This window comes from Lontra canadensis, unplaced genomic scaffold (assembly GCF_010015895.1).
Source record: "Lontra canadensis isolate GAN:19392208 unplaced genomic scaffold, GSC_riverotter_1.0 scaffold6, whole genome shotgun sequence".
Taxonomy (NCBI): Eukaryota; Metazoa; Chordata; class Mammalia; order Carnivora; family Mustelidae; genus Lontra; species Lontra canadensis.
The window spans coordinates 9,685,845-9,698,147 of record NW_022631000.1 but is presented as its reverse complement, the minus strand read 5'-3'; the positions used below and the strand labels follow the sequence as shown (position 1 = coordinate 9,698,147).

Genomic DNA, 12,303 nt, shown 5'->3' with positions numbered 1-12,303 from the left:
TTCTCTTTCTCCTCACCCCTCAAAAAAAGAAAGGGGCCTGGTCTCATTATACCTGTCTTGAGCTGAGGTGTCTTCTGACTTCAGCCTAATTTTTGTGCCCGTCAGCAGAAAATAATTGTCAGAAAGTACATGGCATAACAACAATGGAGGTTTTACTTTTTATTTTTTTATTTTTCCATTTTACTTTTTTATTTCTTTTCAGTGTTCCAAAATTCATTGTTTATGCACCACACCCCGTGATCCATGCAATACGTGCCCTCCATAATACGCACCACCAGGCTCACCCAACCCCCCACCCTCCTCCCCTCCAAAACCCTCAGTTTGTTTCTCAGAGTCCATAAACTCTCATGGTTCATCTCCCCCTCCAGTTTCCCCCAACTCACTTCTCCTCTCCATCTCCCAATGTCCTCTGTGTTATTCCTTATGCTCCACAAGTAAGTGAAACCATATGATAATTGACTCTCTCTGCTTGATTTATTTCACTCAGCATAATCTCCTCCAGTTCCGCCCATGTTGATATGTTGATACAAAAGTTGGGTATTCCTCCTTTGAGTTGGAGGCATAATACTCCCAACAATGGAAGTTTTATTAAAAAAATGTTTTTGGGGTGCCTGGGTGGCTTAGTGGGTTAAAGCCTCTGCTTTCGGCTCAGGTCATGATCCCAGGGTCCTGGGATCGAGCCCAGCATTGGGCTCTCTGCTCAGCAGGGAGCCTGCTTCCCCTCTCTCTTTCTGCCTGCTTCTCTGCCTACTTGTGATCTCTGTCTGTCAAATAAATAAAATCTTAAAAAAAAATTTTCATGATGGAATATTTCAAACATACTACCATCAACTCCTGAGTGCCCATTTCCCAGCTCCACAGGGACCAACTCCGGCCAGACTTGTCTCATCCACATTCTCTACCTGCCCCCTTAATCCCAGGCATAACATGACTTCTTGAGTTAAGAGGCCATCTGAGGGATATTGAGAAGGTCTAAGAGTCATTTGTGAAAGGAAGCAGGAAAAACCTTCATTTTAACAAAAAGGAACAACTAAACCCAGGAAGAAAGGAAACACCAAAGTATTTTCCAAAAGGAGAAGAATCAAAATGTAATTGGCAACCAGAAGGGAATAGGAAGTACAACTGGTATTGGAAAGAACATGATTTCACTGTCCCTGTGAGCCATACTAGTCACTGCATGTTTTCCACAATCCTGTTGGTACGTTTTTCATGTAGCCATCCCTCTGTCACCTTCCTAAGCTTCGCATACAGCTTTTCGTGAGTACTTTTTCATAAGCTAGGTATGACATTTATATTATAGTTGTTGTTTTCTTTTTATGTAATATTTCTCAAGTTTTATGTTATTCGTGTGTGTGGTGGGGGTAGGATTTATTTGTGCCCTGTTGATCCTCGTGGGACGTCTGTTCTCAAACTCAGGGTGCCTGATTTATTTAGATAAATATGAATTATCCACAGGTGCACATCAGTTTCTGTAATTAATTACAGTAATTCCAGTAGGAAATAATTGCTTCTGAATGTTTGTCTATACTTTCTTAAACTCACAAATTAGAAAAATGATTCTTCTTAACCCCTGGCTTTCTACCCAGTTCTCTTCACCCTGTAGTGCTTCCGTGTGTGTGTGTATCTATGCACATGCTTTAATTCTGACCCCGTGTATAGAAGGCAGGCACTCAGCCAACAGTGCTGCAAGAGATTATCACTTAGAGAAGAAGAATCAGCTACTACACAGGACTCTTCTCATCCCCTTACAACCAGGTGGTTTTATTATCTTGGTGAATTTACTGGGGCCCAGGTCCTTATTTCCAAGTGTAATAGGCTTAGAAATATATGTTCAGTACGTCAAAGAAAGCCCATCATCGCACAGGGATGATTTTACATTATCCAAACTGATGAGACCATTGTATAGCATCATAATAGCGGTTGGGTCATTTGAATGATAAATACAGTCTCTGTCCGACTGGAAGGCACACACAGACTTACACCGTGCATGCTCTCCCTTTGTGCCAATCTGCATGGGTTGGCCAATTATGGTCTGACACTTGCTGGCTCGTTACTTGACTGAATATTTAAAAGGCTTCCCGCTAAGACAGGCTGCCATGTTGACCTCCCCTAAAAGCGTGACAGTGACGATATTACCCACATGACTGTACCACGAAAGCCACAGGCCCTGTTCCACCCGTGCTCCAAGGAATGTATCTTTCTCATATTGTATGGATAAGGAGTCCATCTGTTAAGCGCCCTCTTCTCTTTGCTGTGTCTGTCCATCTGCCTTTTGAATGGATTTTTTTTCATAGTCGTGTACTTCATTTTTCTCTCTTCCAAGTTCCAGGCACACCTCACTCAGGCTGTCCTACTGACGGCTGTGCAACTTTGCCTGAAATGATGAGAGTGTTGATGGCTTTTCAGATCTCTCCCAAATCTGACCACCACTGACGACTGCTGCGCTGTTATCATTCATTCTCCCAGATGTCTCCTCTGCTGTGGTTTAGGGTTATAGCAGTTGACCCGTTTTCCTAAGTTCTTCCTCTTCTCACTCCACCTCGTTCTTAACTGAATTTTCTTCATATTCTTTTCTCTCCAAGGCCTATGGTCTATGGAAGCTATTTTTTAAGAAAAACTATTTCTTTTGTTTTTCTTTCTTTTTTCATTGAGATATAATGCTCATTGTCCAGTCATTTTTAAGGTTTGTCTTTTTGTTCTACACCGTGTCTCACACTTAACATGCTCCCAGACTATCTATGTGGCCCTGGGCTTCATTTCCCTTTTCTCCAGTTGCTTCTGATCCCGTAGTTTGCTGGTGTCACCTCTGTGGTATTGTTTTTTCCTTCCTGATACTAATTTATTCTTGCCCTTCTCGCCAGCGTGGTTCATTCATTTTCAAAGTCTATGCAATGAGAGAGTTCTTGGTAAGACCTTGCATGTCATTTGGCACTGTGGAAGTCTCCAACTGGGACTCAGTTAAAACTCTAGGCATTTTCTGGAGATTAAAAAATTGTCATGAAAATAATGAGTTTTTTAAAGAACATCTTAAACCTCTTCAGAATGCCCTAGGTAGCCCCTCCGTTGGTCCCTTAGAGACATTACATGTGGGGTTATCCGTCTGCACTGTAGCAAACTTCTTTCATTATTTTTCATGATCTCGTTAGCACAGGTACAGTTCCCTCCACCCCTTCAGGGTAACTGAGATGATCCAGATTTATTATCTCTGACCCTGTAAAACTGTATTTTGAAATTCTGTTGTGTGTCTGCCTATGTATGTGTGTGTTTGTGTGAGTGGGGCGAGCTTTTCCTCTTTGTGGCCATGATGAAATTCAGGTATGGCTTTTCACACAGATCCTCTCATCTAATTCTCCTTACAACCTGAGGGGTAAATTCTCTTTTCATCCCCATCTTACAGGTGAGGAAAATCAACTTGCTCAGGGTCACACTGCCAGGATGTGGTCACCTTGAACCCTAGCTGTTCAGCTTGAGCTCCCACTTTTTTAACCACATCTCCTTGTGACTTCTCACTTTCTCTTCCATCTCCCCGCACCGTTCCCCGCATCTGTTCACCAGCCCCTTCCACACAGGTTGGTTGGAGTACACAGAGACACTTTACTCAGGGGCAAGGATTTCAAGGGACAAAGAAATAACACATCGATTAACATTCAGCATTTTGGGTTGGACAGGTTTCCTGAATTCTACAGATGGGCCTTCTCTAGGCAAGGGTCTTGAATTCATTTAAAAAAAACAATCCATCATCCTTGCCCATGTTAAGCTAACTTCCCTTTATCTCATTTCTTCCCTATCCACCCTAAATCTGACCTATCCAATAAAGTTCTTTTCTGCTTAAGACCTGGCCCTTCTTTTTCCAGTCCATCCAGAGTCCCGTAGACATCATCAGGACCATCATCACAGGGATGGTTCCTGGAGAGGAGAATCTTCTTCTTGTCTAGGGATTACCACTTGTAGGAACATGGTTGTGGTCATAACTTGATCACCATCCCCTTCCATGATCTGGTGTTGCTTGACCTTTGACCTATTGTTTTTCATCTTCCATGCTCAAAACGCATACCCTACCCTCTCTGATTCTGAACTCTTTCTGTCACAGGCATTTCCAAACCCATGTGTAAGTTCCAAATTTGTCCCAGTTAACCCCAGATGGAGAGGAAGTAGAAATTCTTTCAGATCACCCCTTGTAGAGGCACCAGCCTCTGTTACGGGGATCAGTGTCTGAGTGAAGGTTGCCACAGTTCTGCTTTACTAGAGCATTGCCCTGTGGCATTGTAGTAATTAAGAGTTTGTCTAAGTTCAATTAAAAACTCGAGCGCACTGCTATGTGATTTACTCCAGGCAAAATTTTGGCATATGAGCCCCATACCACGTTGGTGCCCCACAAAATCAAGCCATCTGATCAATGGGCACTGCACTGTGCTTAATAGGAGAAAGAAAAATAAAAGCAAAACTGGGACTAGATTGCCAAGCGTCCTAGCAAAGAGGAAAGAGTCTCAAGTTATGTCACCATATGGAAAGAGACTGTATAGACTAGATGTCCTACGGGGTCTGTTCTGAAAGGTGACTGGGAAAATTAGGTTTCCAGGCTACAGCAGATGGTCAGGAAAGCAAATGATCAATTGGAAGAAAGCTTCAAAATTCAGGAACACCAGGGGGAATGACATTACCAATGCTGACAGTAAGTCAGAGAAGTTGAGTGGGACTAATTTCCTGAGACTTGAGTCAGGGTATAAAAGTATTGACTTTTTGTTGCACTGTGCATGCTTTTATTCATGTTGGGGGAGCACATGTTCCCAACTGACATTATGAATATTTTCTGACTCTGATATGAAGCCACATTTACCTTCCTCCTAAATACTGCTATTTGTCATTTTTCTAAATTATATAATAATCTTTTTTTTTCTTTTTCTACTCTGAATATCAGTGGCAAGCCCATGTTGTTAAGACTGTGGGAGATCATCTGTTGTTGCTCCTTCAAGTTGGGGTAGATCTGCTTAGTTAATAACCAGAAACCCTACTTCCTTTTTGGTTGGCCCACGTTGAGCCTTTTTGCCCTCTGTGGTCATTTCAGCCTCTTTGGCTTGCACCTGGTCTCAAGAACAGATTGGCAGATGGATTCATTTCATTTTTCTTGATCTGCAGATTTTTTTTAAAAAAATTTGATGGCCAGATCATCGTTGACAGATGTATTTTAAGAGTTTGGCAGCGGAGTCTCTGTATTTGCTACGAAGGATGTGCCCTCCCAGGGTCTAGCTCAGAATGTGGCAGTTTCTGGGGCTAAGGAAAGACATATGAATAAAGGAAGGTGTAGATGGAACCATCTTCCTGTCTCAGAATGAAGTCCTTTGCCAGTTATACCTTCTTAGCTCTGTAGGGACATCTTTCAGAAGAGGCTGATTCCAGCTCAGGAAAGTCATCAAACAGTTCTGAATCTCTAGAGCCACTCACAGGGTGTCTGTGGTACATCAGAAAAGCTGGGAGCCATCTGGCATAGCTGATGAGTCTCCAATGTCTGCGTCTGTGCTTTGTTGTAGCCAAAAATGAAACCACACCCCACCACACAGAAACAACAGCTATAAGCACTCTGTTTCAGCATCAGTCCTACATGACAATGAAGTGAAAAGATGACTCTGTAACCCAAGAGCAGGTGGAAAAAAAAAAAAAAAAAGAAGGAAAATAAGTAACCTGCATAGCCAGTCAGTCCCTAAATGCTGCATTTGCCCTAAATACACATCAGTTTTCCAGCTCCTAACAGAAATTGTTTTTTAAGGGTAAACTGCAGTGGTATTGCAAGAACTGATTTCAGATGATCAAAGTTGCCTTAATTTCAAAAGTAGGCCATTTCTTAGTTTTCCTTGTTGATGATGTTATGTATGAACTCTGTATGAACTTGTATAATGCTGTGATTGTTGCTAACACTATCAAATTTCACAGGCAGAGACAGCTCCTTTACAAGAGGCAAACCAGAGCTTCCCTAAAGGTTATGGAGGAAAAAATGTCTATACTCACTCTCCAAAGCATAATTCATTAGCTCACCAGCAGACTTACAATAGACACAGAGATAGCATGTGATATAGCCCCTGACCCTAAGGACGATCTTATAAACTTGAAGAACTTATGAACCTGAATATTTAAGTGCCCGTATGTGCACTACCAGCAACCATGCACCAATTAAGACAAAGGTATAAACAATACTATATCAGAGATCCTGAGAGACATCATATATATATATATGATTCATATATATGATCCTCGCTCTAAAGGAGCAGGAAAATTGAAAGAGAATTTTATAAAACCACGTGTTAACATTACTTTATAGAAAGTTGACAGACTCTGTGCTCTGACAGACCCACCCAGGTTCAAAGTTAGACCTATAGTCCCCTCGTCAGTTGTATCAACTTGTGGTCTTCTGTTTTTTTAATCTATAAAATAGAAATAATCTTACCTACTCTCAAGGTTATTATGAGAACAAATGTGATGATTTGTGACAGAATGAAATAATGAAAATAATTATTTGTGTTATGAAAAACATTTTAAAAAACCATTTTCTGTGATTCTGAAGAGGGCAAATTCAGCCTTTATTGGTTGGGCCAGGACATGGGAATAAAGAATGAAAATTGAGAGACTGAAATTGCAGCAAAGGGAGAGCTAGAGGGGTGTGTGTAAGGATTTGGGGAAAGGAGGAGGGTCATCCCAGAAGCCAAAAAACATGGTGCTGCAGAATTGGAGAGGCTGGAGGGGGCAGTGTGGGGAGAGAACTCAGAAGGCAGCCAGAGTCGAAGATGTAGAAATAGAGGTGGTTCATGGTGACCTGAAACAGATTTTTGCTGTATGTAACTACTTCCTCCATTTGTCAATGCAATCTTCAGTACATTCTGAACATTTATTAATGCTTTGTAGAGTTGCATTTGTTTGGGGGAGATGGACCCAAGCTTTGAATTCTGCTCTGAAGTATCCTGCAAGAATCAAAGCTGCTGTAAGATCTCAGGCTTATCTGGGTTACAGAGATAAGATGATTGGCCATTACTAATAACAAAGAACTGTAATTTACTATTAGTTTTTCAGAGAAAGGAAGAAATCAGTATGGGTGGAGTAACTGAAAAGGACATTTTGGAAAGAGTAGGACTTATACTTGTCTTAAAAGGTGGGAAACAAGAGGGAAGGACAGAGAGGCATACATACCACCTAGAGAGTGAAGGCAAAAGTATATACGGTAGGGGATTTTTGAGGACAGCCTTCTGTTACAGCAGAGGGGCTTTGTTAAGAAGTACTGAAAATATGTTCATGTAACTTAGAATCACATCAAGAAGGGCTTTGAAAGCCAGATTCAGAGTTTGTACTTGAGGTAGGAAGCAGTCAGAACCTGTGGGAAGGTTTTGAGAAGAAACATTTGATCATGGAGATTTTGTTTAGGAAGATGAACCAGGTTGTGGTAATGTTGTTGTCCTGGACAGAGGAGAAGCTGAAGACCCAAGAATCAAGTAGGATCTGCTGGCTAAAGACTGCAGCGTAAGGATGACAAGGAAAATGGAACCATTTGGAGGGAAGCAGAGCAGATGCTGGAGAGGAGCACGGAAGATGAGGCAGGGAGAGCAGTTTGGAGATGGCAGCCAGGAATCACAGACTGTGTCAGACAGGAAGAGAAGAGTTGACAGGGGATCTGAGTTGGCACATGTGGGACTGAAGATCTGAAGTTCCAGCAAAACCTGCAGGTGTCCCAACGTCAGTTGAAAGTAAACTGGTGCACAGGTGGAAAGTTAGGGTTGGTGATGCTCATCAGGCCACTGTTTGGATAAAGTCGATGTTTGGACCCCTGAGATTTTAATAGGTTCATTGAGGAATTAAGTGTGGACAGAAAAATAAAGATCCTGGGAGATTTGGGACACAGAAAGTTATAGAAATCAAGGGAAGAAGAAACAGTAAATGGCACCACTGTTGACAGCCACTCAGGCCACAGCCTGGGAGGCATCCTGAATTCCTCTCCTCCTGCCCACTCACTCTTTGAACCTATACCCCGTGTTTCCTTTTCCACAGCCTCCACCCTGGCGAATTCACCAACATCCCTTGTCAGGACTGTAGCAATAGCCCTATAAATGATCTCATTGCTTCTGTTGGAATCCACTGTCTAAAAATCTGATGACTGCATCCAAAAGATAGGTCATGCCATTCTCCTACTCAGGACCCTCCAGTGGCTTCTGCTCATATTTGGAGCAGAATCCAACATCCTTGCTGTGCCTTTCAAGGCCCTAGGTGACCTGGCCTGACCTCTGTTGAGTTCTCATCCCCTACCACTCATCCCTTCATTCACTTCCCTGTAGCCACCCTGATCTTCTTTGGCCTCCAACACCCCAAGCTTATTTTTGCTTCCCTGACTTTTCCTTTGCTGTTTGTAATGCCTAGATTGCACTCCCCCTATCCCCCCAGCAACATGTACGTCTGGCCAGGACTTTCTGTGTTTCTGTACATATACTGAGTGAGTGTCGGGTTCTGTCATAGACCCTGGAGATATAGCAGGAAGATAATAGATGATACTCCCTGTCTTCGTGGTCCTTCCATTCCAGTGGGGGTACCAGACCCCAAATAAGACAAATAAGTAAACTGTGTTGTAGGGTAGGTGGTGGCAAGTGGTCATGAGGAAAGGAAAGCAGAGGAAAGGGGTAGGAAGTATCAGTGTTGGGTATGGTGAGGGTGAGTGAGTACAATTCTGTAGCAAGACTTGGTATTCTTCATCAGAACCATGCCTGACCCATACTGGAACTCAGTTTTAGGGAATAAATTTATGAATGAGAGAGAGGAGCCCAGAACATAACATTCACTGTGGAAGAGTGAAAACAGAAAGGACCTTTGAATTTGGCAGGAAGTCGTTACTGGTCTGGTAGCCTTTTGGGGTCCTTGGTAATAATAGAGGCTTACAGTAGAGATAGTGGGGCAAAGAAATAGCAGGAAAGAAAGCAGATACAGTGATAGCAACCAGTTCTTAAGCATTCTTAACAACAGCTGAATTAGAGAAGAGTTACGCAGCTGACTGTGGTATGTTCTTTTCCTTCTCTCTAACTTATTTATGATTTATTTAGCCTCTTAAATAGATACTTCACAAAACTGAGCATGTGGTATTATGTTCATCCATTGAATCCCTTGGAGAACCGACAAATCCCGCTCTGCTCATTGTTAACATAATTTTAATTAATGTGTCTAAAACCCCAAGTGAAGAGTTGACTATAATCTCATTTACTGTGTGGGAGGTGTTATCTGTTTCATGACTGAGGTAGAATCTTAGGAAAGGGATATCCCTCAACCGCAGAGTATGAAACACAGTTAAGCCTAAAAGACTGAAGAACACTTCTGTAATGAAATGAAGTAATGTATATGAAAGAGCTTTGTAAGCAGTATCAAAATATACAAATAGTGTCATCGAAAAGACAGCCGTATGTCTTGTATCAGCTTGAAAGTATTGAGACCTTCAAAGCCACAAATGTATTGTGATGGAGGAGAGCGTCCAGTGAACTCAGTAATTCAGTGTTATTTAAAAGGGAACACTGTAGCAGTGAGTTGTTTATCCAGAATCTTTTAAACATCTCTATGCCAAAGATTAAAGAAAATACGGGAAAGGAAAAGAAGGTAATCTCTCCTGCAATATAGACGGGAAAGCTTTGCATAAGTACCATTTTTGGAGTGAGAGGACACACCTGACCTTCACGGAAACAGCCTCTATAAGGCATGGCTCCAAGCAGACAACTAAACGATAAAATGCAAAAACAATTTCTTGAGGCTGTGCTAATAATGCCACCAACAAAAGTTCCCCATGGGGAGTGTTGTCATTTTGGTTAATCTTGGATGCTACCCTCTTGTCTGATTTTTATCACAAGGATGAGTTACCAAAGAAAGAAATACATTCTGAGCTGGATCATCATGGATTACAACAAAGCGGTTGTAACTAAAGGATTAAATAGCTCCTGTCGTCAGTTTATCTTGTGGTTGCTGTTAACTGCTGTGGGAAATAGTCTATGCTGCTTATAAACTGTTCAAAATATACGAAGTTAGAGGCATTCAAAAAGGCACACATGTTTCCTGTATGTATGAGCATAGTAGAAGAAAAACCTAAGTTTTATGATACATCAGAGAGAAATAAGATGTACATTGGAAGGTTATTTTGCAAAATGAACTTTAAAAAAATACATGTGTTTTATTTACTCCTGGGGCAGGAATTTATTTATAGTACAAGTACAAAACTAATCTGAAATGGACAAAACAGCTTAGCATCAGTTTTTTTCCCTAAGATTTTATTCATTTGAGAGAGATGTGTGTATATGTGTGTGCAGAAGAGCAAGGTGAGGGGCAGAGGGAGAAGCAGACTCCTCAATGAGCAGGGAGCCCAACATGGGGCTTGATCCCAGGATCCTGAGATCAGGACCTGAGCCAAAGGCAGAACACTTAACCGACCGAGCCACCCAGGCACCCCAGCATTAGTTTTATTTATTTCCCTTTACCTAACAAGACTTTTCTTGTTATGGCTTTGAGTGAACCAGAAGCAGCAATGATGGAGAGCCTTACAGGTCTTTTGTTGCTAGGCTACATGTGTGCCCATTTAACCTGCTTCCTGAAGAGCAGTTTCTAGAATGCCATGTAAAATATATGCTTGTGTTTCCTGGGAGGGGAGAAAAGGGGAGGTGTTATCTTCTCCCTCTCACATTTGTTTAGCAGGGCACAGCGGACTTGAAAGGTTATGGGTGGGGCACCTGGGTGGCTCAGTGGGTTAAAGCCTCTGCCTTCTGCTCAGGTCATGATCCCAGGGTCCTGGGATCGAGCCCCGCATCGGGCTCTCTGCTCTGTGGGGAGCCTGCTTCCTCCTCTCCCTCTCTCTGCCTACTTGTGATCTCTGTCTGTCAAATAAATAAATAAAATCTTAAAAAAAAAAAAAGGTGATGGGTGCAGACTCAGTGGGCAAGCCCTAGAGAACCCACAGCTTCACACCTTCCACCAGGTCGTAGAAGTGGGGAACGCAGTTGTATCTCAGCACATGTTGAAGGGTCTTCAGATCAAGGAGCTCTTGCCTTACCCCTGCCTTCTCCATTGCTGATTTTCACTGCCTGTTCCCTCACCTTCTCACAGATTTGCAGAATACATGAAGGGAACATTCTAGGTCTGTTTTCCTGAAGGGCATGAACTAACTCTCTCTCTGATCTAAAGAAGTATGTTTCCAAAATGTAAGTTTATTTTGTGTGAGCCTTGCAAAATGGGTCTTCAGGCTTCCCAAAGCAACGGTAGACATGGTTTGTGGATGGCACACTCCTCCTCCTCCCCTCAACCCCGACTTCCGCCCACCTGTCCCCGACATCATACACACACACACACACCCTCTCACTCTCAGGTGCCACCAACTCTCCTGGCTCCCGTGTTCAACACATTAAGGCTCTGTGACCCCTTTTAGGCAGATTTCCTGGGATTTTATCAGAAGTCAAGATGTCCCCATCTTGTCCCCTGGTTGGCCTGGTGCATTCTCCATCCCCTTCTGTGTCTTCTCCCTGATCATGCTGTGGGCCTCAGGCCCCAGACCCCAACCTCCACAAGATTTCATTGCACTGATGTTGAGCTCATGCTCTGTGTCTGCTGTATCGACCACTGATGTGATAAGCTTCCTTAGAACAGCAGAGGCTTCATGGTTGCTCCTGGTGAATCAAATACTTGTCTCATTTGTTGGAGTCATCGCTACATCCACATATGATATGGATTTTTAAAAATACCTGTACAAATATTGATAGAAGTATTAAGGTCCTGGTAAAGAAATGGTAAAAGTAAGTATGACAGTTATGATGTAACTATCATTTTCTACAATGCACATGATTGTCTCCCTTCATAACATGTGCATAACTGTGCCTCTGGCCTCTCTCTCTGATATGGGCCCTGATACTCAGGTCATTTCTCACACTATAATGTATCCTATATTTTTGTGCAGCTTTAAGTAAACAGCTTATTTTTCAGGTTTTAGATAACAGTGACACTGAGGTCTCATTGAAACAAGAAAAAAAGGACATTTCTCTTATGAAAAAAGGTAAAAAAATAATTCAGTTTACCTCTATTAGCTGTGATGTTTGAGTTTTCAGCATGACTTATGAGGCACATGTGATGTGGGATGTAGATCAGAAGTTTGATAGCAGTTTGGACTTTTAAAAGTTAAAATGTGTTGTTCCAGAAGTGGGAAGAGGGGTGGGTGGAGAGTGAGCTGCCAATCTCCTGTGTTTCAGAGGAGCCAAGAAACCCTTCCTTCCCAAGGAGAGTCCCCCCAGCACTGGCACACACGGCCTGACATCT

The 12,303-nt window shown here is 42.4% G+C and overlaps 1 protein-coding gene across 1 annotated transcript in view; it reads left to right on the top strand.

Annotated features, from left to right (window-relative positions):
• MORC1 (MORC family CW-type zinc finger 1) overlaps window positions 1-12,303 on the top strand; it is a 175,511-nt gene that overhangs the window by 140,066 nt on the left and 23,142 nt on the right. Inside the window, exon 19 of the mRNA XM_032852629.1 lies at window positions 11,974-12,043. Coding sequence (XP_032708520.1) covers window positions 11,974-12,043 — 70 coding nt within the window. The remainder of the gene's footprint in view (window positions 1-11,973; window positions 12,044-12,303) is intronic.